The 26,499-nt window shown below is 50.6% G+C and overlaps 1 protein-coding gene across 1 annotated transcript; it reads right to left on the reverse strand.

Annotated features, from left to right (window-relative positions):
- Window positions 1–1,866: 1,866 nt before the first annotated feature.
- KY (kyphoscoliosis peptidase) lies at window positions 1,867–19,545 on the reverse strand. The gene is made up of 12 exons (XM_030954622.1): window positions 19,413–19,545; window positions 18,395–18,457; window positions 16,353–16,415; window positions 14,293–14,367; window positions 14,137–14,169; window positions 13,507–13,557; window positions 12,352–12,434; window positions 11,881–11,989; window positions 9,155–9,272; window positions 4,771–4,959; window positions 3,643–3,833; window positions 1,867–2,777 (listed from the first exon to the last, which is right to left on the reverse strand). The coding sequence occupies exons 1-12, from the start codon at window positions 19,543–19,545 to the stop codon at window positions 1,867–1,869; spliced, it is 2,019 nt and encodes a 672-aa protein (XP_030810482.1).
- Between the last annotated feature and the right edge of the window lie 6,954 nt (window positions 19,546–26,499).

A 26,499-nucleotide genomic window follows, 5' to 3' on the forward strand; every position in this document is an offset into this window, starting at 1 on the left:
TTCCATGAACAGTGTCTGTACTTTGGTATCCTTGACCCTGTTTGGTGGAAGAAGTTGTTTTCTTTAGTCACTAAACTCTCTGGGATGCTTTCTTATCCTGCCATTGTAAGAAGTAACGTACTTGACTGGATCAGCTTGACCTGCGAAATGAAAACTACTGCAGTGTATCCTCCTTGATCTGAAAAGTGGGATCTGAGAAAAAAGAACCCTTCTGCCAGGCACCAAAATAAACCAGGACTGTCTGTGCTGACAGACAATACTTGCTTTAGCCTTCAAGGTCCTTAGGCAAACAAAAGATCTGCCTTGCATCTGTGCTGCTCAGTCTGTGCTGATGCCCAGGGAGTGGGAGCCTGCTGGGCTCCACGGCTTGTGAGTGTTCCTGCAGGGAGGAGCTGCTGCCACCAGTTTTTGAGGGCAAAGACCCTGAGCTGTTTAGGGGAGGACTTAAAACCTACTTTTATGTTGCATATGGAGCCTCTTGTTGCCAAGTACAAAAAGACCCCGAAGCTTTGCTGTGCTCCCAGCTTACCCTGGAGTAAGCCCTGTTAGCTTACATGTGGTGTTTATGCTTGCAGCTCCTGTCTGTAGCAGCCTGCATCCTCACAGAGAGTGCTGATCCTGGAATCTGGCTGCAGGTACTTAACCTGCTCAAATGGGATGCTAGGGCCGGAGGAGTAATGTAGGAGTGAGCCTGCTACAGGTGGGCAGCCCTGTGAGTAATTCCTGCCACCCAGTCACTGAGGAGGGAATGTAGGAATAACCCACCTCTTTTGCATGCAAAATAAAGCAGCTTTAGGAAGAGAATCCATATTGTTTGGTCAATGAAACAGAGTGCAAAAACATAACAAGTTTATTTTCAATTCAAGCTCAAACATAATACCTCTTGGGTCATGCTAACGCTCACAGGCACCTGAATCAGTTATGAAAATGTTGCTCCATCTCAGGATGTGCAGTTGTGGTGGGATTCAGTAGAAGCCCCTCTTTGCCTTGTGCATGGAGGTGTTTTCCAAGAGTACAGCACCAAATGGTTTGTTACATGATAATAATGTCACTCAGCCTGCTGTCCCATGTAACTCCATCAGTTTATAGCTGCAGTATTGCATAGACAGGTTGGAGGAAGGAGTGATTTCTGAGAACTTTATTCTCATTTTTACTGTAATTTTCCTTATGGAAACACCTATATGCTTTGGATATAATTACAGCAGAAAAAGTCTCTACAATACTCTAATATAAAAAGGTAAAAATGATTTTGTTGATTGTATTTAAGAGTCAGTGTAAAAAGTATTTTTCCAGTATTATTGAAATCTGTAAGACAGTGAAGTGCACAAGGAAACTTCATGTTTTATCTTCTTCCTAACTCTTCTCTCTCCTCGGATGTATTTTGCAACTTGACTACAGTTATAATGAAAGTTGATTTAAATATCCTGAAGTTCCTCATGTCCAATGTTGCTGCTCAAAACCAGGGTACACTTTCTTCATCCTGCCCCACAACTAGGTGAATTCTTGGAGTAGCCCTCGTAAGACTTTTCTTATGGTCCGTAATGTGGAAACCAGCAATCCCTGCTGGCGCAGAATGCCCTGCAGACAGTTGGTTTTCATCTAAATATTTGTCTGGACAGTGTTACTGAAATGTAGGTGATGGTTTTATCTCATGTCTTCCACTGCTGCTCCTTTTTTTAACAGGATTTTCTGCTTCCTTGACCATCTTTGAGCCTGCAGTCTGGCAAAAGCCTGCAAGTGTTGTCCTGCATTTGTTGAAAGAACAGATTCGGTTGAGAGAATGAGCAATCTCCTAAAGGTGTGCTGGTTTGGGGCATGTTGGGGAGGTCGGTTCATGCAGGTGAGTGAAAGAACAAGGAGTGGGTGTTACTGGGTCTCAACTTCGTATTTGAGGACGTGTGAGTAGAAGCTGTGGTTGGCGTTCTCGTGCACCATCACAAAGACCTCTCTGCACCCCGAGGTGTTGCAGGTTCCCTCCCAGCAGTCCTTGTTCTGGGTCAGAGGGTAGGTGTTCTCAGCCTGGACCAGCACCTTGGCAACGCCGTTCATTTTGAGTTTGAACTGCACGTTGCGGTTCGCCGGCAGCAGCCCTGAGAGCGGCTCCAGGATCTCATAGTCTTGCAGCCACTTGGTGTAGCTCTGGGGGAAGGCTGGCCACTTCACCTCCGTGTTCAGGCACCTGATGAGGTAGTTGAAGATGTAATCATAATTACCAGGGTCTGACTTCTTCTTGGAGTAGATTTTGAGCACGAAGTTCCCTGCGTGCGGGAGATGGACCTTGAGCTCGATCTGGTTCCTGCGGTGGATCTGCAGCACGTGCCGCCTGCCCATGTCCTCGCTGAGGCTGCTGCTGCTGTCGGTGTGCAGCGAGGTCAGCACGCTGATGTCCTTGCTCAGGGTGAAGGTGAGGGAGCAGCGCCCGTCGTTGGTGTGTATGATGGGCTGGCTGTGGGATGGCCGCAGGAAGCCCTGGCGCTCGGAGAACCAGCTGGGCCCCACGGGCTGGTGCAGCTCCTTGGGGAAGCGCATGGCCTTGTCCACGGACTCGCACTCCACCACGTACTCCAGCACGCACTTGTAGACATCATCCACAGCCTCAGCCTTGGAGGGCTTGGCAAAGATCTCCAGCTTGTGGCTCCCTGTCTTCTGTGGGAAGATATCCAGCTCCATTCCGTGTCTTTTCAAAGTCATCAAACCTTGTTCATCTGTTCCCTTCAGCTTAAACATAAATAACGTGCCAGAACGGCAGTCCACGGACACAGAGGCTTTTCCATTTACTGGGGAATACAAAAGAAAAGAGGCTGCACAGGAGTGTCAATACAGTTTTTACCCTAACGTACCCCCTGTTCTGGGAAGGTTAATCTGGCCCAATAAGTTTCTCTAGAGGTAAAACCAAGAGCTGCAACTGGCAGGTCACAGCTCGTCATCTGTCTGCTTAGACCAGTGTCCCTCAGAAAGAATGAGAGTGGCCTTTATTTGGGAGATGTGCATTTATCCTGTTCTGATACACCCTGACATGGAGCTGTGGTCTGCTAGAATGTGAAAGCCTGTGTGAAATATAAATGAAAGTACCGTCAGGCCAGATTGGATGGGGTTTGGGGCAACCTGGTCTAGTAGAAGGGGTCCCTGTCCATGGTGGGGGGTTGGGATGAGATGGGCTTTAAGGTTCCCTCCAACTCAAACCATTATGGAATTCTGTGATCATGAAGGGCTGAATTAGAGGTGATTAGACCTGATTGCCAGCCCAGTAGCTGCTTCCAGGAGCTTCAAATTGCAGGAACTCTCCAGTGTGTAGATACGAGATTAATCTACCTCCCTGTGAGCCTGTTCCCAAACAGCTTGAAGTCTTCATTACATCCTAAAATGTTGATGTCCATAAGTTTTAACTCTGTTTTTAGCATTCACAAATTAGCCATCCAGTCAAATTCCTGCAGGTCTTGAAAAAATCCAAGGGAGGGGGTTTTAAATGTGCACCTTGTTCAGTTGTGGCACCTGAGTGGTTTTATGTTAAAAGAGCTGCTGGACTCACTCAGGTTGCTCAGGATTGCCTGAAGAGGTGCAGAGTGGTGTGTGTTGGGTGTGGGAAGAGGCACATGTGGGAAGATGCACATGAGGGCAGATGCTCCATGGCCTCTCCGTTACCTGTTCGGATGATTGGAGTGTCCGGGCGCCCGGCCAGCAGCCCCAGCGTGTAGAAGTTGCTGTTGTGCAGCATGTTGTTCTCAAACTCCTTCAGCGTCAGCGTGGGCTTAAGGAGCTGCCAGTTACTGTTATCTGGGAAGTGATTGTTAATGAACAGGGCCGGGTGAGTCAGAAAGTAAAACTCATTGTACCTGGGAGAAGGGAGAAATTAGGGAAAATGAGTAATTACAAACAGGGAATTCTTCCCCCGCACAGTGGTGGTGGTTTCAGCAGGAGGATGTTGGAGTGGTTTGAGCTGCTGAAAAACTGACATCCGTGGGTTTGAAATTCCCCAGGCAGAGAAGAAACCTGAGCTTTGGTCTTCTGTTTCCAGGGCAAATGCTGAGCTTTAGGATAAACCCTGGGTATTTGCACTATTCCCTTGCACCCACAGGCTCCTGGAAAAAGAGGGAGGTGCTGGGTGTTGACTGCAATCAATTCACAAAAGCTGTGACTCGAGTGCCACAGACTATTGCCTAAACTGAAGATGTGACAAGCAAACCCAGTTGGCTTTTTGCAGTTTGTGTCTAGCTGCTCAGGGCAACTACCTCTCTGTAAAAGGCTCCATGCCTTTTACAAACAGCCTGGGTACCTTGCTCATGGCTTTGTGTAGGCACACAGTTTGTGGTAATTGGGAGTGGGGCTGTGGCCAAGGATTATCCCCAATGGGCTACAGCTGTGAGCAGCATTGACAGCAGAGCCATGGAGTGCCCAGGGGCAGTGACCAACCACCAAAGGGAACAGAGGGCACACAGGTGCAGTGCATCAACAGGAGGGGATAAAAGGCTGGGCTAAAGAACAAGAGGAGCAGACTCTTGCAGCCTTCTGAAGTGCAGTGATATTGCTGTTAATGGGCAGATGCCTGAAGCCTTCTGGTGAGGTAAGGTGTTACTGTGTTTGGGTGAGTGCTTGTATGGTGACACTCTGTGTATTGTGGCCCTTTCAACTGTGGCACATACTGTGACATCTGCTGTGACAGCTTTGGGTCTTCCTGTGGCCCTAAATATGTCTGTTTGGTTTGCCAATCCCATCAGCTTTCCTTCTGCCTTTGTGGAGGGTTTATGTGTTCAGATAGAGGAGGGCCTTTACCTGTGGGTGAACTTGGTGAAGGAATCATCCACAGACCCGCTCCCCCACGTGCTGTCCAGTAAATGCCACCTTCCCTCAAGGTACACAGCGTTCCAGGCATGGTCAGAGTCCCCTGTGAAGGTCTGCCCTGTTTTGTACCCGTGTCCCTTGGCATGTCCTGAGAGCTTCTTGCACTGAATCCCTGCAAGACTGAAAGGAAATGATAAGCTGCAGCAGGAGGGTTCTGTGTTAAACCTGTCAGGTACTTCTGGGGAAGTAAAAAAGGTGATGGTGCCTGAGGCGTTGGGTGGGGCTGTTTGTTTTTGTAGTCTTTGCACAGAGATTCAGAGAGCATCCTGCTGGAGGAAGGGCCTTTTCTCTCCCAGTTTTGCATATTCCCTGTCTTTTTGCCTGATGCACCATCCATTCAGCACTGTTAGAGGATGACAAGATAAAGTGTGCTTAATTGCTCTCTATCTTGTTACTCAGTGGAATCCCTTTGCTGCTGTCCACAATTAGCCCATGTAATTATAAATTAAAAGCACAGGCTGTTCTCTCCCCCTGACAGTGGGCCTGGTGTTTGACACCAGCTAGGAAATCTCAGACCTCACGGGATTGTGGATGCTGATTTAGTTTCCTGACAGAATGAGCTTGTGCCTGCCCAGGGTAGAAATGATTAAATAGTCTTTCTAAAAGCATGATGAATACCTGCGTGGATGTGTAAATAAGATTTAAATAAGCACTGTGTTAATAAGCTCTCTGCTGATGGATTCTAACATTGGCATCTTATTTCACCATTAATCTAAAATTGCTTCACTTGGAGCATTGTCTTTTGTGTAGGACAGCATTGACATTTTTCTTCTTCATAGAGAAGTGTGTTAAATGGAACAACTACCTTAAGTAATAAAGTGTGCAGGCTTCCAGAGTGAGATTGTCTGCATAATGTGGTTTAGCTCAGGCGAAAAGTGATATTTATGGGGAAGATAATTAGCATGGTTGTTAAGAAGTCGAGGCCTGATAACAGATACTGGCTGGCAACTGGCAGTGCAGGGGAGCTTTAAGGAGGGCTGCTTTTCCCGGGGAGAGGATGCTGGTTTCCCGGGGAGGTGGGCACCTCAGCAAAGGAGAGGATGGAGCAGTGATGGCAGGCACTGCCTGTTCCTGAGTATCCAGAACAAACAGGCCAGGCTGGAAGGAATGCCATGGAGAAACCTGGTGCTCCAGGTGGTCTGGAAAGCCCTTGCCAGCCTGCAGGCCCCTGTGAGTGAAGTTCTGACATGGAGCTGGCCAGTAAATCTGGAACAACTCCACTGACAAGACTGGTGAGAGCTTGGATTTGCATGATGTAACTGAGACCAGGAGCTGGCCTTGGGAGCTTTAGTGAAGATTTGATCCTAGGGGTTTCAAGGAGCTAAGTACCAAATTCCCACTAATTTCATGGGGATTGGATCTAATCCTTCCAGGCTTCTCTAGACATTCTTGTTAGCTGGGATATTCAGAGGGAACATTAAGGGACAAGTTCTGCTCTCAGGGTGCTCTCAATTACAGTGAAGGTTGGCAAAGCAGCAAGAAGCGTTTGTGCTTGGATGTGTTCAAAGCTCTCAAAATAAAGACCAGGGCATTTAAACTGGTCTCTCTAGTAATGGGCAGACAAAAATCCAAGCTAAAACATCCTGTAAAGGAGCAATTCTGTATTGGTGAAAAGGGTGCTCATGTCTCTCATGTCAGTGACTTCATAGAGATAAATTAAGCAGGCAGAGAGAAGACTGGGAAGATCTCCAGGACTGGTTGAAGTGGCAGTGTGAGGCTGAAGATGACCTAGATACAAAATGGACTGGAAGAACTGAATTAAGAAACAGTTGGCAACATTTGCTTGGTGCAGCAAAGAGATTAAACACAAAATAGATTTTCTGCCTCAAAAACCATAGGAAATAGTCTGGCTCTTACTACAGGTGTCACTGGAATTCAGTGGCATCTTCTTCCCTTTGATTTTAGGTTGACTTTGATAATTTCATCTAAAAAAGGAGCAAATCTGGCTTCTCCAGAAGGGAACAGAATGGTTTATGCTTGTGGTAGGTAGGTGTACGCCTCTGTGCCTGAAAAGAGGGAAAGCTACTGCCTGAAGCAGGAAATGGGAGAAGCTAGAGGATGTGAAATCTGGGATATTTACAGGCTGGTTAGGAAGAAGGAGCAGCTAGCTAACTGATCAGATCCCCTTTAGGCAGTGAGGCCAGCTTTGCTCCCAGAGCTGCTGAAACCTCTCCTGGGAAAATAATTGTTGTGCCTTCATCACTAACCCTGGTGAGCGAGTGTCTCCCTAATTCCAGGCTGCAAGGTTTGCCCTAAATTGGATTCATGAATTTGCAGTGCTTCACTTAGCCAGACTCCTCGAGTCTGCTTGTCAGCTGAGAAGCCAGTTCTTGATAAGTGCTGCTGAAACATTGGTCAGGAGCCTGTGTTTGCATTCCTTGCTATCACACCTGATGTTTGGAAAGTGATGCCTTATGGCCAGCTTCCCACTATCCGTGCCCACCTTGCCTCTGTGACAGGAATCTCAGCTAATGGGAGGAAGCCTGGCTGCCAAAGCTGTGCTCAGAGGTGACAGTTTTGTGTCTGCAACAGGAATTGTTCCCTCTGGCACCGGGACAAGTAGGACTCAATCAATGTCAGCCATTGCCTTCAGCAGGAATTTTGGGGTGACTGGCAAATTGGTTTGTTTGTTCAAGTTCCCTCACAGGAGCTAGGAAAAAAGGGCAGATTAAAACACCTTTTTCCCCCCAAAACCTGTGTCTGAAAAGCCTTTCTGTAAGACATGTGCTCTTTGCCTCCTGCCTTTCTGCTTAGACTCAGTGGAAGAGCAGCAGAGCATAGGGAGAAGGGATGAGGGGATCTCTGTGCAAGAAAGGGGTGTTGTCTTTAAGTACAGTTTTTCACGACAGGAGCTAAACATTTTGCTAATATTTGACAATATAATAGTCTTGATGACCGGAGGTTTCCTGAATCACATAGTGACTAATCATCCTGGAACTGAGGAATCGAGAGTAAATCAACAGAGCCTTTAAATAGTCAGAGATATCCTTGGAAAGATTAATGCTTTTAATGAACCAAGCATATGCTTTTTAATGAACAGATGCAAATTCCCCCTAACTGCTAATAACTGTTCCATAGGTTGCAGCTATAAATGCATACTCCACCATCCTATTTCTTTACTCTTTAGAAAGCAAGATCAATGTCATAGAATGGTTTGGGTTGGAATGGACCAAATGTATATTGTGGGATATGTTGTTGGCTGGAAGCATTTACCACTTCAGCATCTGGCACAGTATGCTGTTTTTTTTTTTATTTAATCTCTCCTTTTCCCTGTAGATTTTGTCTGTTCCATGGTAAAAACCTTCTCAAATCCCTTTGGATGGTGTGGAAAGCCAATTGTTACTTACATGTGGTATTAATCACTAGTCTGGATTTTTCCAAGGGAATGGAAGCCCCTCCCTGGGAGGGCCATCCTGCAAGCCCACCCTCTTAGGATTACTTTAGGAAATCCCTTCCAATCTCCTCTCCCTGAGCTGTCAGGTCCAGTTTTCTCATTTTGGGCAACTCTTCTGCCTAAGGCTGATCCCCAATCCTCCAAGCACCTTAACTGCTTTCTTTGCTGTGGATTTTGGTGGTTCTCCTTTTCTCCTTTCCTTAGAGATTGGGGCTGCATCCCTGTCTCCTTACCAAGGAAGGGGCTGCCTCTTAGAAATGCCTTTGTGACTGCAAAGCCTTGCTCTGTGGGGAAGTTTAGGTGACTCAGCCCCAGTGAAGTCCATGAGATTTTGTCGGTGGAAGAAAGGATTTTAGTCATTAAATGCCAGCGGTAGATACGAAATGGGAATTGCAGTGTTGGCCTCCACAGTGCTGCACCTTGGGATTGGGCACAGAACAGAGTGGCAAGTGCAAGGCAGTGTCCCTGGGGTGCTCCTGGAGGGGACAGGGCATTCCAGAGGGTACAGGGAAAGTTCTCCTGGGACTCTGCTTACCTCTTGCAAGGGACCATGTTGGAGACAGCACTCCTTGTTCAAGTCCTGCAATGCTTTTAACCTTCACATCCAGATACCCCAAGGAAAATCCTACTTCTTCTAATCAAATTATCTCCATGTTTTCATCTGCCATTATGTTAATGCAATGCGAAGCTCAGCAGATGGCACCAAGTAAATTATGCTGGGGAGGGGGGTGGAGGGAGTGGAGGAGAGAGCAAAATTGACCTTTCTAGGACTTGCTGTTTTTCCACAGCATGGTTGGAAAGCTAAAGTTCCACCTCCTGCTTAAAGTCACATCAGTCAATGCAAAGGTAGATGGGATAGGCATGGGTATGACAGGGAATGTTAACTCTCCCTGGCATTGAATGTTTCTGAACTTCATTTACCTGCACATATGTTCAAAGAGCTCAGCATAGCCCTCACAAATGCTCTTGCCCATCTGAAGCACGTCTCTGGGCTTACTGGACAGCTGGCTTTTGTTGTGGTAGCCCACGACGTCGTATTCTGGGGGAAGGAACACAGACAAGAGTTCATCCAACAGCCTGAGGCGAGAGACGGATGGGCAGCAGGAGCAATGCTCAGGTTGCTTTTCATCACTGTGAGCAGAGGGGAACAGGCTATGGCTGTGCTGGGGAGGGTGGCCTGGACACTGCTGGGCAGAGGGACAGCTCTGTCCCTCATCACACTTTGCTCTAAGCTCAGGCTGGGGGTCAGCAGTTGAATCCAAGTGCGAGGAAAACTTTGATTTTTGGACACAATGGGTGTCCTCAGGAATTGCCCTCAAGTGGAGGATCTGGAGTCTGAAGAGTTCCCAGTATAAACCAGAGCATGCTGTATTTGAAGGAGTCAGATTGGTGTTACCTCAAAAGAAACTGCTGAGACTTTTGCACTCTTTACAAGCAATTTATATTAAAAGTACTTGAAAAGCAGCTTGTTGGGAACCACTTGAAGTGGTTTGTTGCAAGTGAGTCACAGAATTACAGAATGGTTTGGGTTGGAAGGGGCATTAAATCTAATATCATTCCAGTGCCCTGCCAGGGGCAGGGCAGGGACACCTTCCATTAGACCAGGTTGCTCCAAGCCCTGTCCAGTCTGGTCATATCAATACCTGGGAGCTCAGGAAATCTTGATTTGCTGGAATGAGTACACAACAGCAGCACAGCAGGACTCCTTCAGACAGAGCTTGCAGAGCTGGTCTGGGGAGGTTAATTCAATACCACCAACCTTGGCCCTGTCCATAACCGCTTTCTTAAAACACAGATGTATTTTTCTGACAAAGCTCTGAGGAATGCTGCATCAGCTGGTTCCCCCTGCCCTCAGTGCTGGGGCAGAGGAAGAAAAGCAGCAGCAGGCTGTGTGTGCTTTGATGAAATGCCACCACTGCTTGTCATTCATCCCAGGAACTCAGCTAATGTCCCCTCAGTGCTGCTCCAGGCACTGGGAAAGACTGGCTGCTCCACCCCAGCTGCTCACTGACCACCAGCAAAGCTCCAGAGCACTTGGAGGGGTGCTGGCTCCATGGGCCTTTCTATTTGTGCTGCAAATGGCAGCTGAAATAGTTATTTCCTTTAATGCTGATGCTGCATGGCATGGCAGCCCACCACAGGCAGGAATTGAACAGAGTGGGAAGAGATGTCCAGAGAGCAGTGTTCTCACTTCAAATCCATCCAAGGAATGAGTTTATGTCATCAGTGCAATTTCAGGATAGATACATTGCCTTTTTGCCAGCAGATTTAAATTCCCAACTCTGTTTCTTTTCTTTGTATGTAAATAGGAGTCAGTCTCACAGGAAGGAATGGGAGCCAGGGCCAAGGTGGTGTAAAAGATCTTGTGAGGAGATCCCAGCATAGCTGTCAGGGCCAGAGACATCCCCTGAATGTTGAGGAGTATGGACTGACTCCAACCAGGCCTGGCCCAGGTAGTGTGGGCAGAAATGGGTTAACAGTGGAAAGAGAATAGCCAGTGCTGGGTGAGTCAAAGCCTGGCTGCAGGACATGCAGTGAAATCAGCACTCTCCATATTTCAGGGCAAGACTAAAGCAGTTTGGGAGTGACCTAACCATGCTAACCCTGCAGCTGTGATCTCAGTGGGTGTGAGGTGAGGCCAGTGCTGCCCAAACTGCTCCTTTCCTCTCCATCACTTGGCCTGCAGTGCAGCAGTGCCCCATCAGGAGGTGTAGGAGGTGAGGGAAAGGATGGCTCTGCCTCTCTGCCCCCAAGACTTAATGGGAAATAAACATTTTTGCTTCTGTTATGCAAAATGCCACCATGTTGCATACCCAGTTTTCATCCATCAAGGCACTGGGGTGGCAAGAAGGCCCTTTTGATGTGCCAGATGGGAGAGGCTACAAGTGCTGCCTCCTCCTCCTCCCATCTCCTGATAATTGTGTAACTCCAGCCTTTGGACTGAGTAGGAAAGGGCAGGAGAACCTGAATGGGTGCAGCTCTCTGGAGGGTTGAAAAGGTGCAGGAGCTGCAATCATACAGGTGCCAGTGTGGGACATGGAGCCGGGCAAGGCAGCTGGATGGTTCCTGGTGGTACCTGTGTGACACTGGGACCCTCCCAGAGCAAAGGCACCAGCATCAGGCTGTGCTGGAGGGGCTGTATTGGGCTGTGGGGACTTGGCACAGGGATGGAAATCAGACTTAGAATGGTCTGGGTGGGAAGGGACCTTAAGGATCATCACATTCCAGGCTGCCTGCCATGGGCAGGGGCACCTTCCACTAGACCAGGTTGCTTCTGAAATCTGGATCATCACCTGCTCCCTGTTCACCCTCTCAGAACTGGGCCCTGGTGGTGTGGGGCGGCTCTGAAGGTAACAAGCAGGCCCCTGGTGTTGGGCAGCCTGGCTTTTGGATGGCTCTTGGATGGTAGGGACTTGTCTGGTCACACCTCAGATGGAGTTACAGGTTAATCATGGGCACACAGAACTGGTGGAGCCTGGCAGTGTGAGGAGAGAGACCCTCTGGATGCATTTCTGGATAAAAGCCTTCAGAAAGCCTTCATTCCACTCCCCACATGGAAATAACCCACAAATACCCAGTAAAATGCCACGGCAGTGGAACAGGGGTGACAGTGACAGCCTTATCCTCAGCTGGAGAGCTCAGCCTACCTATGTGATGGCAAATCCACATCCATATGGCTCGAACCTTCTCCAGGTCAGTCCGGGCTTGCTTCAGCAGGGCTTTGACCAGTTCCTCCACGCTGTTTGTGACGTTCACCTGTGTGTGGGGAGCAAGCATTGCAAGGTCATGGTGAAGATCCACCCTGTGGTAGATCTCCTGTCCTCCCCATCTCTTGTTCTTCTGAAGGCAGTGAGGCCCCACCTGCCAGAGGCTGCTCTGCCTCAGGCTTCCTTAAAAATATACCTACAGTGCTGTAGGTCCATGAGTTTCGAGTTATAGTTCCCAGAGAGGGATTTCTTTGCTAATCTTTAAAGGGGAAAGGTTTTTCACTTGTTTGGGAGATTCTAATGCCATTGTCCCATAGCTCAGCCTAAGCTGGTGTTGGTGCTGGGAGCCAGGTTTGTGGAATGTTGCTGCAGGGGAGCTGGGAGGAGGACAGAGGCAAAAGCAAGACTTACTTTTAATGCGTAGGCATCCAGCTTCTCTAATTGCTGCAGATCTACTGGCATGGATTTCAAAGAGGATTTGTCCCATGGATATGCTGGGAAGAAACGAGTTGTCATTGTTTTGGGAGGCAGTGTTTTTCCTGGCAGTATGGTGGAACAAGGGGACAGAGCTCCTGCCTGGCCCATGGACACATCCATCAGCAGGCTCTTAGGGAGCAGAGGACACGAGGGCACCCACAGGAGGCCCCTGCCAGCTGCATGGAAAGCAGGAGCCATCCTGTCTAGACTGCTAGGATTTGTGCAGGGCTGGAGCATGAGCTGCCCCTGCAACTTTGGCACTGCATAACAGCATGGAAAATCCTGGGATATTGCATGGAGGGGCAGGAGAACAATGCAGAAATATCAGGGAAAATCTGTACCGAGCAAGCCTTAGAAAACACATGACTTCCTAAAAAATCCCAGCAAGAAAGGGCTGTGTTTCTCTAGGAGTGTTGTGTGGTAAAGGGCCACAATTCTGCAGGAATTCAGGCACATGAGGAATGTAACACTGGGAGCAGTTGGACTGAACCCACTGTGCCTACCCTCTGCATCTTTGCAGGTTCTGAGCTCCTGGTTCTACTCAGTGTGAACAAAGGGTTAATAACATGCCCTAATTAACCAGATAACTGATTTTTTAAAACAGTCTTGGAATGAGCTGCCACTGCTGCCTCCCATCAGGGGGCCATGGGGAATGGATGGACAGATCCCTGTGCATGCAGGCTCCTGTCTGCCAAAATCAGCATGTAAGCACCTATTTCTTAACAGGCTGGTTTGTTTATCTGTATTTTCCCTGAAAAGAGATGTAACACTGACCTAAAAAGAGAAAAAGCAGATTTACACATTTAAAGGTTCCCACTCTCCACAGCTCTGAAAATTACTTCTTGCCTTTTTGCTTAGGGGATGGTCTTTTTTAAAAAATGTGGTTATCAGGTTTTGTCTTTGCCAGGTTGTATCTGCAGAGGCTCTGTGCAGGAGGGGGATCCACAGCACATGTGACAGTCCTGTGCCTGTTTGCCTTCCCTTGGGCAGCGCTGGGCACGTGTGGGATTCCCAAAGCCACTCCCCTGTGCCACCCCAAAGGTCAGGGGCTGGGGAAGCTGAGCCCTGCTGGTGCTGATGAGTAGTTACCATGGAGGTCCTTTGCTCCTGGTGGTCGTGGGGCCTCAGTCTTCTGGAAACCTGCAAAGCAGAGAAGGAGAGGGAGGGAGGAGGTTGTTGCCCACAGGAAAAAAAAGGCAACTAGAAATAAATTATTGTGGGGAGCAGGATTGGGTGGGAAAAGCTGGAACTGAGGCTCTTCTTAGCCCATTCCCCTCTGTTTGGGCATGGATGTGAGCACCCTGTGGAGTGTGTTCCTGCAGAGCCCACATTCCCCAGCAGATAGGCATCTCCTGTTCTAGCCTGAGGGCTGGGGACATCAAACCCCAGCCCACCATGGCCAAACCTCCCCAGGTGTGGAAGAAGAGAGTGCTGGGCTCCAGAGCTGTTGGATAACCCCAGTGGGAGCTCTGCAGCAGCTGGGGCATTGCTGAGGGACCCTGGAGTGTCACCACCCACCTTATCCCAGGGCCAGAGGAGGAGGAGACACCCACAGCCCAAGAGCAGAAAGATTTTGCTCCTCAAGCCCAGTCATGGGCAGGGTCCAGCAGTAGGTGCTCTTTAGCAGCCTCCCCATGGCAGGGGGGAGCCTGTCTGCTCCTGGGAGCAGCTTCCCAGGGGAGGGAGAGCTTGGAGACACTTGATAGAGCAGGGCCTCACCTTTGTTGTCGTGTCCTCTCAGCCTCTGGGAACCTGCAACAAGGCAGGCAGGGTTAGTGGGATCCCCTCAGCCCTGCCCAGGCTGCAGCATCCCCTGGAGCTCCAGGGAAGGGAGGATGGGCTGAGCCTCTGCCAGGGTTTAAATCTGGGCTGTACCTTTTCCCAAGGAGAGTCTCTTGATGAGCTGGGGGCTGGTGTCCTCATGGTGAATCTCCACTGTCACTTGGGTTCCTGCAAGAAACAGTGATAAACCCCCTAAAAAGGGAAAACTAACCAGGATATGTATTGTATTTGCTGGGAATGCCCCGACAAAGGCAGGAATGATGCATCTGACTCCATGTTCTCAGAAGGCTAATTTAGTTTTTATAATACTATGTTATATTAAAAAATACTATACTAACTATACTAAAGAATACAGAAAGGATACATGCAGACACAATGCTGAAAAGATAATAATAAAAACTTGTGACCCTTTCCAGAGTCCTGACACAGCTTGGCACTGATTGGCCAAAGAGTGAAAACAACTCACACCAGAATCCAATGAAACAATCACCTGTGGGTAAACAATCTCCAAACACATTCCACATGAGCAAAACACAGGAGAAGCAAATGAGATAAGAATTGTTTTCCTTTTCTCTGAGGTTTCTCAGCTTCCCAGGAGAAAAATCCTGGGTGAAGGGATTTTTCCAGAGAATGTGAAGGCCACAGATATGGAGGAGAGGGCAGGAGTGCCTGCCAAGGCAGATCTTAGCTTTAGACACACCAGCAGCTCTGGTGATAGCCAAGGTTTATCACCATAATAAAGAGCTCTTGATGGAGCTTCAGCAAGCAGAGAATCAATGCCTTGCATTGATTTTTCTTGGAATTAAACAGAGAAAGGCTTGAAGTGATGAAAATGGTTGGACTTGTGACACTAAAATGTCTGGCAAAGGCCATTGCCTGTAAGAGGCAGCATCCTGGAGGAGCCAGCTGTGGTCCAGGCATGCCCTGATGCCCCAGAAAAACCTCCCCTGGAAACCTGGGCTCTGGTCTTTAAAGTTTCAGAGAGGCAAATACCAGAAAAAGAGTGAGGGAATCTCTTATAAAAACCACCTGAACTTTTTGACAGAGGCTGCATTTTTTGGCAGGTATTTCAGAAGGCTTTGCAGCTCTTGAGGCTCCCTGGAGGAGCTCCATGTGCTCCTGGGCTTCTCTTTTGGATCAGGCAGAAGTTACTCAGGAGACTGAAGGTCAAGATGTTAATGCACCTCGGGGCTGCCATCAGCCATGCCTCCTACACCTATACCTCATGACATTTGGGCTTTTCCTTTAAAGGCAGCTCTTGGAACTGGCTCATTAGGTGGGAATCTGCATTTTCATCAAAGAATAAGTTTTTCTGCTGGCTTTACCTTTAGAAAAGTGAAATTTCTCCTGTGATTATGCAGAGAGATCTGATGTACTTTAAGTCCCAAGACCAGAAAGCAAGAAAAACTGTGTAAGCTGTAAAAACCTAAATCTTAGAGTTTGACTCCAGTTCTAGGATGGTTGCAGATATCAGAGTGTCAGAACAGAGCTGGCTGGTGTATTTTGTCAGTTAATTCAAAGATGGGATGAAGTTGTTTCTCAAAGAGAAGGCTTTATGCAAATGGTTTGATTTCCTTAAAATTTTCATATTTCCAGGTCCTTTTTATTGCTCAAAATTATTTTTACTTTGCTTTTTTTGTGGGCTTTTCTCCCCAACTTTCACTTTCCAAGTTTCCCTCCATAAATTAAAAATATTTGTTTTCAAGAAACAAACTTACTGGTGGTGAATGCCTTCTGCTGATGAGTTCAAAAGGCATTTAACAAATGAAAAATGTAATTCCACAGGAATTTTTCAACATGCTGTATCATTGCTTTAAAAACTGGTGGTATGAAATGGTTGCTGGTGCTTTTATGATCTTTTATTTAATTTTTCCTGATTGAAATATCCTTCATAAAGAATCATAGAATGGTTTGGGTTGGAAGGGACCTTAAAGATCCTCTTGCTCTAAGTCCCTGCCACTAGACCAGTTTGCTCCAAGCTTAGAGAAGCACTTGCTGTTCTTGTGGTTTGTGGCCAGCAAGTGCTTTGAGGGGCAGCTGTCCCACGGTGGGATATTTTCTCTCTTTTGGGACATTCTGAGGTTATTTTATTGCAGAAGAAGCTTGTTGGGAGCTCAGTGAAGCCCTGCTCTGTCTCCTGGCTCCCCACTTACCTTTGTCAGGGCCCGCAGGGATGGGTGGTGTCTGCTCACAGGGATCTGTGGGGCCACGCCGGCCTGGGGGCACAAAGGGGAACAGCTCAGTGCCTTGGAGAGAGCCAAACAGCCGGCAAGGATGGGGTTAAATCTGCCCTGCTCAGCTTTCAGGTGAGGAACATTCAGGAAGCTCAATAGCTCCTGGTGCTGACCCCTCAGCAGAGGGAGGGATGCTCCAGCCCAGGGCAGGGGGCTCGGACCAGGGCAGTTTGGAGAGGTGGGTGGGACACAAGGGCCGTGCTGGGGGCTCAGAGGCAGAGTGGGAACGTTGGTGTGGCTGTCAGCAGCTCATCCTCACCTCTCCCTGCTGGGAGAGCCTGCCTGGCCTGGAGCTGGAGTGCTGGGGCAGAGGGAGGTGTGGGCAGCCCCAGGTGTGCCCAGGGCTCACACAGGGGAGGCAGCAAAGGCTGTGCCCTGGGGAGGCAGCAATGCCAGGGGACACGGAGCCCTCACCCCAGGCTCTGCTGGGTGCTGGCCAGGGTGATCTCTCACTCTTTTCAAGGTGTCCTGGGATCCCCATCCCACCAGGAGCCGGGGGGAGCTTGGATCTCACAGCTTGTCCGAGGCCATTTGTGCCACGTGGCCATGACAAGGACCAGAGCGATGGGATCCTGTGGAGTGGGCCACAGCCTCTTTGACTCAGTGGGGCTGGGCATTATATAAGCTTGCAGATATTGTGGCAGCAGCAGAGATGTCAGAGGCCTCATAGGGACACTGACATGGCTGGTGAAAGGGCAATTCATTAACCCTTGTGGTGCCAGAGGAGCCAAAGTTCTGCCTGCTCCTCTGGAACCTGAATTCCCCCCTCTCAGGAGTTTAAATTGTGCTTAAGGTAGACCTGCAAGGGAAGGATTCCCATGTGCATGCTAAATACCCCTGCCAGTAATTCAGGGTGGGAAATGATCAATACCAGCCTCTTACTGCCTCGTAGAGGAGGCTGACTCTGCAGCTCTGATTGCAGAACCTCTTGAGCATGACAGAGGGAGAGAAAGCAGGATATTTATCTGCTTCCTGGAGTGGAGGCTTTTGTTATCTGCTCTGTAAAAAAAGCCCCAAAGTAGTGCCATGCCATGAAATATTGTTTGCTCCCAGACTGTGTGCAGCCTCCAGCCACCACTGATTACAGAGGGACTTGGATCAGGGCTCCTGCCAGGCATCCTGCTGGGAGCAGCCACGGCTTTTGCTTGACCTGTGGAAGCAAAGTTCCTCCTTGGTGTAACTAAAATCCTCTGTCTGGTACCATGAGAATTACCTGTGTCTTGCTCTTCCTTTGCCCTTGCCTTTCTCTGCTAAGCCATGGCAGGCTTATACTGCCAGGAAAACAAAAGGGATGATCTGAGTCCCTTCCCTGGGAGCTGCTCCATAGTTCTGGGGTCACCTCCTGAGATGTTCCTCCCCAACTATTTTAGGTCAGAATCCTGGGAATTGGCAGTGGAACATTGAGAACTAGAATCCACATAATTCCTGGTCAGCAGTCTCACCTGCCTTGTGCTCAGTCTCTGAGGGGGGAGATGAAGAAAGGACGGGGGGGAGAGAAGGTCAAAAAGGTTCTTTGCATCTCCCAGACCCTCCTTTAAGCTGTATGAGTGCTGGGGAAGTCTCTGGAAGCTCTAGCTGCAACCTGAGCAAATGGGGGCACTGAATTTCCCCTGCCATCAGCTGGCTGTGAAATGTAAGAGCTCTGTGCACTTGTAATCTGACCGAGCTCCGTGGCAGGAGAATCCCTGCAGAGGGATGGAGGTGTGGGGGCTCGGCAGTGCCACCCCTGCAGAGGGATGGAGGTGTGGGGGCTCGGCAGTGCCACCCCTGCATCCTGTCCATGGGGCATGGGGAGCACGCAGGGAGGGGACGCTTGCCAGGGTCTCCATGCGCCTCCCCTGGAGCCTGAAAGCACTGAGAGGGGTGGGCTGTGTGAAGCACATTTCTGTTGGAGAGACGCAGCTTGGGGCTTTGGGTTGTGTGCTGGGGTTGGTTTCTCTCAGAAGGAGAGGGTGACCTACCGTTCAGGCCTGTGCCCTGAGGTGGCTGTGATCTGCTGTTCCCATTGCCATCACCCTTGGAACCTGTAAGATAGAAATGGGAGATTGGAAAGGGTCCTCCTGGACTGAAGTGTTGGTGCTGCCTGAAGCCCAAACACCCTGAACCCTTTCATGCAACCCCAGCTGGTGCCAGGTGTCATCAGGATCCACCTTCTGTCTCATTTGCAGCCTTGGCTTGCAGTTCTTGTTGCTCGAGTATGAAATACCGGGGGCAGAAAGCGCAACAGTCCAGGCCTAAGCTGCTTTGGCGGGATTTGCTCTGATTTGAGCAGGTGCTGAATGCCGTGCTTGATGGAGCATGGACACAACTTTGTGATAGCTCTGCCTTTAGTTGTTAGCCTGGGACTGCTTGTCTGAAAATTCAGCTTCTCCCCCAGGTTTTAGAGCAGGAATGCTCGTTCTCCTCCCTTCGCTTCTGCAGGGAGGCTCCCCTTGCAATTGCAGAGCACAGCTGTAGCTTTTTGGAAGACCCTCTGCAGGACAGGGAGTTGGGCCAGGGACACTGTCCCAAACTGTAGCTATAAATGGCTCAGGACAGTGAGCCTCGGAGACAAAGCCTGGGCACGCTGCAAGCAAAACACTTCTGCTCCTGTACTCCAGGGCAATGAGTGCTGGAAACTGCTGAGCCCTCTCCCTGCTCCCTTTACACAGCCCAGAGAGCCCGTGGGACACCTCGGGGCTGGCGCAGGGTACAGCGAGGTGCAAACGCAGCCCTGGGGTTGGTGTCCCCGTGTGTCCCCGGCTGGGGCTGCACGCCCTGCAGCCGGACAGGCTGCAGCTCGGACCGTGGCTCCAGCCGGGCTCTGCTGCACCGGCGGAGACACGCTGGGCTTCTGCAAAAGAGTTGGCATTTTGGAGTTCGGCATCATGTGTGCAAAGAGGAGAAGGAAGCCCAAATCCTGCTCCAGAGCTGCTGCTTCTGTTCTCCGTGTGCAGCCGCAGCCCTGCCCTCCCTCGCCCGCTGCAGGCGCGATGTTACCTGCGCCTCGGCCGCCTTCCGTCTGCCCCTCTCGCTGCCCTTTCTCCTTGCTCGCTGCCTCCTCGGGGCGCACAATAAGCAGCAGATTGATGGTGACTGCACTGGCATCTGTCTTAAAGTCCATGGTACCCATCAGCGCATGGCCGGGGCGCCGGTGCTGCCGCCGCTGCGCCGCGGAGCAGCCGCGAGTGCTGCCCAGCCCTGGCACGGCGAGCGCGCTCCCGCCCAGCGCAGCCCCGGCCCTGCCAGCTGCACCATCGGGGCTCTGCCAAAGCCGACCCTAATGAAGAGGTTACAAGTCACCTTTGAAAGGAAATCGCAGGAGGGATCCGTTTCCTAAAGCAGAGGAAGGAGCTGCGTTTCGGGCGGGGAGGGGGGGGTCTGGTTTCAGAGCGTGCCCCCGGCTCCCTCCCCTCTCTCTGCCCTTTTCAGCTTTAAGCACTTGTCTACACTCAAATCCCCCAGCACCACTGTTCGCTGGGGGGGATTCGCTTCCCGACGCTGGCACAAATCCTTAAAAGGCTTTCTCTTTGGATCCTGTCCCCCGGCAGAACTCAGAGGATGCTTAGGAGCGTAAATAATAACAATAACTGCTGCAGGAGGAGGGCAGCGGTGGGGAGAAGGGGCTGGAAAGGAGACACGAACCTTTGAAGTGGGGAGGATCGGTTTCTGCAGGACTGCCTGTTGTGGAAAGGGACAGCAGAGAAGGGAATTGCAGGCTTCAATCCCGACTGTCCCAAAGGATCCAAAAAACCCTACCTCTGTGCCCCATCAGCATGCGAGCCCGGCTGTCTGGGGTAGCTGGGCACGGCTGATCAAAAAGGAAAGCCCTGCAAATCCCTGGCTTTCTAGTAACAGTCCCAGCCCACCAAACGGGGGACATGAAGGGTTACAGTGCGGGTTAGCCGGGCTCAGCTGGTCCCTGCAGCTCGCAGAAGGGGCTGGCAGGGACACGCGTTCTAATTTTACCACTGACCCCTGTCCCGGCCGTGCTGCCAGCCCCCGCCTTGGCCGGGGGTCCCGGGGGAGCGACAGCACCTGTGGGCTGCAGGGCTCTCCGGCAGCCTTGGGAAAGGTTGTGGGAGGCACCCGCGGGCAGAGAGGGGGCTCGGGAGCTTGGCATGGGCAGCGGGGCTTTTTGTGAGTGTTGCTGGTGCTTTCCGGGCAGGAGTGTGAGAGCAGTGGGCTCTTCTGCCTGCAGGTGGGGAAATTTGTTGTCCTGGATCCACGGGCAGGAGCTGGTACTACTGCCTGGTATTATGTTACTGTGTTTGAAGACACGGGTTTTCCCGTGGATCTCTATATAAAACCTGTCCCCTCCCAATCTCCTGCCCCTTTTCTGTTCCTGAGCCCCTTCCAGAACACGGACAGCTGATATCCCGCCGTGCTTGCCTGCAAATCCAGCCCTAAGCAGCTCCTCAGCATATCCAGAAATAGCGTGTGGCCGCAGGGAACCTGCATCCATCCAGCTCTGCTGGTGTCCTGTGCAGTCCTGAGCCCCCTGTGCCCCCTGGATGGTGCCACAGCTTTCTTGCCAAGACAGGGGCACCAGGGATGGGATGTGCCTGTAACCCCAGCAATGTGGCCAGGGTCCCGTGCAGGATGGATGACAATGCTGTTGGGGCCCAGGATTTGTTCTTCAGCTCATGCATTAGAGGAATTTTTGTTTCAGGGGTGCCCTGCATTTTGTTTCAGGGTCAGCTCTGGCTGTGAGGAGCTGGCTGGAGGTGGTTAAACCTGGTGAGAAGGAGGAGGAGGATGAGGAGGAAGGAGGGCCAGATGCATGCTGAGCCATGCTGGACTCTGCCAAGCAGATTTCCAAGCCATCTGGGGCTTGCCCATCTCCATTTCAGGTCCCTGAGATTTATGGCTGGAGTGACTTTCTAATCACAGTTTCACCATCTGCCTGTTGGCCTTTAGCACCCCCCTGTCACCTGTCACTGAGCCCCACAGCTCCTGCCTGGTCCGGAGCACCCTTTCCTCTCCGGCCACTCACCTGGGGTGCAGCTCCTGTTCCTGGTGTCCCTTCTCCCTCACATCCCAGCTGAGACAGTCTGCTCTCCTGAGCTATTCATTGGCACAGCTGAATCCTAAACCCGGTGTCACCCAGGTCCTGCACCAAAATCTGCTCCAACCCTCTTCTCTCTGCTCCTGCCTCCCGTCTGCAGGGATTTCCCTGCATGTCCCGGCCTCGCTGCTCTTCCAGGTCTGCTCTTGTCCTTGTTCCTCTCCAGCTTGGTGATGTGAGGGCTTACATCTGGAGATGTTGGCAAGAGCCAGTTCCAGCTCCCAGGCCATGCTGGGACCTGAGCTGACCTCGCTGTGGACACTCTGATGGTACCAGCTTGAGGAGCTCAGATGTTTCTGCCCTGGCAGCTCTGAGCTGGAGCCTCCACAGCTGAGCATGTGGTGGTGGTTGCTGCCTCGGTGGCTGGTGGCTCTGCCCTTCCTGCCAGGCTGTACAAATCTCTCAAACCTCCTTTTCTCTCTCTCAGTGATGAGGTGCCCAGGGGCTGAGCACACCCTGCTTCCTTCCTGCATGCCCATGTCCTGCCACAAGGTGTTTCCAGCACACTGAAAACATCTCCAGGGAGCTCCTGCTTTCCTAGAAATGCCAGGCTTCAGGGAGAAGGTAGTTGGGTTTGAAAGGCTCTTTTGCATTTTCCTTTCTCCTGTTTTATCCTCTGTTTTTCCTGGAGAGGGGAAAGGGAGTGTTTCTGATGGTGATTTGTGGTGTGTGCCATGAGGAAGGCACAGGCTGTGCCTGAGGTGGGTGCTGCTACCCACTCAGCAGTGAGCCCTCCTGCTGCATGAGTTTTCCAAGGAAAACAGTAACCTCCTCATTGGCCTGAGATAAAAACATGACCACCAACATCTGTCCACGGGCCAGGATATTTTCCAAGCTAAAAATATCTACATTTTGAGGAGGGAAAGGAGAAAATCTTTTATGCCATGTTGATTTTCAAATAAAGACAGCTTGTTGGATTTGCTGCAGGATTTCAAATGCTCACCAAGGTCCCAGGGAGACAAATTAATGGCCAGAAAGCAAAAGCTGCTACCAGAGTGCCATGATTACATGTATTTACCACATGGCTGGTGTTTCTCTAGGGGAGATCTGGGGAAGAGAGGGAGTGTATGAATGTAGAGCAAGAATTAGGTTATTTGAATCCCATTGGATGGAAAGGGAAATTGCAGGCTGTGTTCCTGGGAAAGGGTTTTGACTCTTGTGCAGGTGTTTTGCCTTCACAAAGGTCTGTAAAGGCTCTAGCAGAAGGTGTGCTGGGAAGATATTCCACCTCTGCTTGTCGAAGGGAGGCTGCTGGGAATCTTGGTCCTGCCAGGGCCATGGGTGAGGGTGCCCAAATGTTTTTCCAAGGCTGTTGTAGATGCCTGCATTGGAAAAAGTGTTAGGGCTGCCCTTCTCCTTGCTGTGGTGACCTGCTCTGGCTGTCTACCTTGGGGCACATGCTACACCCTGGTGTTTCAGGGCCTTCTCCACTGTCTGGAGAGAAAGCCTGGGCCTGTAACCCCACTGGAGGCAACATCAAAGTCATCTAAAGGTGAGCTCTCCTTAATGTAATTTGGAACTAACATATCCTGATGACCCCTTTGATCAATGGCTGATACCCATTATTTGAAACTTTTGCCCTTCATTTGGCATTCCTTGAGTTACAGCAAAGTGTCCCTGTTTTTGCCAGCTGTGCTGTCCTTGAAGCAGTTCCAGTGCCACCTCTGAGCCTTCCTGCAGAAGAAGCAGCTCCTGCAGGAGTTGTTCCCTGTTGCTGCTCCTCCTCCTCTGAGCCCTGTAAGCTCTGCTGTGCCCCTTTTGAGATGGGAGACCAAGGCCAGCCATGCTCCACGTGCAGATGTGCCAGTGGCTCCTGTCCTGGTCCCCGTTCCCTCCCTGCCCGAGACACCCCAGCCTCAGGCTGGCTTTGTTCACCACCCAGGAGCTGGCTGCTTGCACTGCACTTTCCACCCAGACTCCCAAGATCCCTCTCCTCCTCAGAATGTCTCATTCTGAGCTCATTATCATGTGTGTGTTTGCAGATATATTTGAAGTCTGGGGTTTGTTGGTTTTTTTTAACCAGCCACTACTTTGCATTTGCAGTTATTGAATCTCAGCTCCTGTTTCCTTTCCCAACTGCAAATGCACTCTGGAGGGCTGGGGCACATCCATGGTGGATAACACATTACAGCTGCACTCTGGTGAGTTTTAATCTGCCCTCCTGGCCTCCCTGTCCTTTCTCCCTCCCTGCCCTTATTCTCCTGCTGGCGTTCTCCAAGCCAGGCTGCTCAGATGCCTCATTCTGCAGTTCTGCTGTGTCAGCAGCTGTGCTTTATGATTTAAGACGGCAGCAGAACTTTCCACTGAGCTGTAAGCCCATGTATTCAGTTTCCTGGTATCCACACAAGCTAGCTGACGGCAGGGGCAGCCCTGCCAGGGAGGTCAAGGACATGTTTAGATGTCAGGGAGACAATGAGGGCCGGTTCAGAACGGAGTGGATGCTGAGAGCCCTGGGAGGCTCAGCGGGAGTGATGCTTTGGAGGGGAATTCTGCCTCCTGTGGGGAAATACCTGTCCGCAGATGGGCGAGCCTCTGGCAGGCGGTCCTGCATTCTGAGTGGGATTGTTGGGGATAAAAGGCAAGCCTGGCTGCTCCCTGGCTTTTAGCACTCCTTCCATGAGGGGCCTGGGGGCACCCTGCCTGCAGAGAGCTGTGGGAACAGCTGTGTGAGCAGCGGGGTGTGCTCGGGGCGTGTTGCAGCTCAGTGCTCCGGGGGAGAACTGCAGATATTTCTGCTGGTTTTTCTACTCTCCCTTCCTTCAGTGACAAAAGACATTGCTGTGACCACTGCTGCTTTGTTCCTCCAAGAACAAGCTGTGGAAGCAGCTGGGGATTCAGCAGGTGTTTTGCTACGGTTTCTTAAAAACAAAAAAAGCCCCATGGATGCCCCGGGGCAGAGACCTGCAGGAGTGGCCGGGTGTCCCCGGGTGGCGCTGGCAGGGAGCTGCTCCTGCCCTGGCAGCTGGATGGGGCTCGGCTCTGCCTGTGGCACCCGGAGGCAGGGACCCTGTGCCCAGCACTGCAGGGAGAAAGGAGGGGGCTGCTGGCAGGGCTTTGGGCACCAGAGGCTGCCAGGCTCTCCAGAGCTGTCCTGCCCTGCCTGTCCGAGCATGGATCATTGACCTGAGCGGCTGCTTGGCTCGGGGTTTGCTGCTGGCATTTCTGCATGAGGAGAGTGGTCCTGGCCGGGCTGCACGCAGTCATTAGACATTAATCCTTGTATAATCTTCAAAAACCTCATCCTTTGAAGGCAGTGGGGACCTGTGGGACCCTGCAGAGGGTTTAGGATTCTTTTGTTAAGGTGTCCTGATAATTTGCGTTATTCATTAGCTGTGCCCTTGGGGATGTGCTTTATTGTTAAACACTCCCCACAAAGTTGCCCCCTGACACCAAATGCATCAAGATGGGCAGATGAAAACACATAGGAAAAGAAATGAAGGGGGAGAGGAAAACACACTCTATTTCCTTTTACCAGCATTAAAGGTGAAGGAGGTTTCTCCCGCAGAGCAGATTGGCTTTCTGGACATATTCCTCCTCCAAAATTCTGGCTCTTGTACTGTGCAAGACTGGGGGAGATTGTATAGCTGTTCTTTCCAAGAATCCTCCAGAATACCCAGGCAGGGTTATTTTTTCCCTAGAAGGCTATTTCTGGTTTATTCAGGAGGGAGTTTTGCCCCTTCTAATTAAACAAGCAGCATGGCATATCCTGGGAGATGCAGAAAGTACTTTTCCTGCATTTTATCAACATCTCTCTGCTGCAGGGCTGAGCAAAGCCCTTCTTGGTGACCCAGTGGACAAAGGAGTTATCTCGACTGCCCAGCCAGCCTGGTGCTCTCTAATACAATGGCAAAGGTAAATGGAAGGCAAGTTTGGAAAAAATACCTGGAGCTCAGTGTGAGTCATGGTGTTTGAAGGGAAGTGGAATCAACTCTTCTGGAGTGACAGGGAGTCTGCTGAACCTTCAAACCTTCCTGAGACACCCTGTGAGTGGGGCTCTTGTTCCTTGGGAGCCTGCAGGAGGACAGGCTCCCTGGTTGGGTTTACCTGGGCTAGAGCTGAAGGACCTGAGTGGTCACTTGGGGGCAAGGTCATGGAACAGCCCTCACTGGGGTTATTTCTCCTTAACCCAAGGTGCCAGGATGCTGTGGAGGGAGCTGGATGCTCTCATGGTGATCTTGGGCACCTGAGCTCTTGGATGAGCTGAGGACACCATGCTGGCAACAGAAACAAGTTCACCACTGCCTTGGAGAATTGTGGAGGTAACTGGCTCTTGTTTTTGAGAAGCTCTATCCATATTTGCTGCAGTGTCAGGAGTAGGAGTTGAACAGTTGGAATTTACTGCAAGGTTTCTGTTTGAAGAAGTATCCCTGGTGTTTTTTTGGGCACCACTCTGATCTATGGCTACCAAAACACCATCTCAGGTGCTCTTGAGTGGAGAATCTGGTGCTTGTCAGGATGGGATGAGGGGTGGGGACAATGCTAAAAGGAGACATACATTTTTAATTCAGGGTGAGTCAGGCTGGATTTTGCTGCCTTTGGGCATCCTTGGACCTGGAACCCTGCTGATTCTGTGTGTCCTCAGGACTGGGGTGACACACAGGAGGTCTGTTGTGTCCCTCACAACATGTGAAGCTGGCTGGTAGGAAGAATGTGTCCCCAGGGGAGGCTGGACTATTTCTTCTGCACATAAACTCATTTCTTTTGGCTAAGGCCCTGGAGGTATGGATGAAATCCTCATTTTCTGCATCTCCTGCCTTCCCTTGAAGGCCACACCTTCTCTCAGGTTGGCACTTGCTGCCATTCCCACCCAAAATCCCAACACCACAGTGCTGTCCTGTATTCCTGCTGCCCTGCCATGGGGATGCTGGAGTGTTTGATACGGGCTGGAGTATGAAACACCCACCAGGGTGTGGGAGAAGCCCAAAACACCACATCATTTTGTACCAGCCAAACCTTCCAAAAATTCTTTTTCTGGCTACCTTCCAAAAAACCTGCCCAAAATACCTCTGCCAGGAATTT

Source organism: Camarhynchus parvulus, chromosome 9 (genome assembly GCF_901933205.1).
Source record: "Camarhynchus parvulus chromosome 9, STF_HiC, whole genome shotgun sequence".
In the NCBI taxonomy this organism is placed as follows: Eukaryota; Metazoa; Chordata; class Aves; order Passeriformes; family Thraupidae; genus Camarhynchus; species Camarhynchus parvulus.

Excerpts from the sequence above, each read along its gene's own strand:
- KY (XM_030954622.1), bottom strand. The coding sequence starts at position 19,545 with ATGGGTACCATGGACTTTAAGACAGATGCCAGTGCAGTCACCATCAAT. Across the intron at positions 14,170-14,292 it reads GAGACTCTCCTTGGGAAAAG|GTTCCCAGAGGCTGAGAGGA; the intron begins GTACAGCCCAGA and ends GCCTTGTTGCAG. Across the intron at positions 11,990-12,351 it reads TGGATGCCTACGCATTAAAA|GTGAACGTCACAAACAGCGT; the intron begins GTAAGTCTTGCT and ends CCCCACACACAG.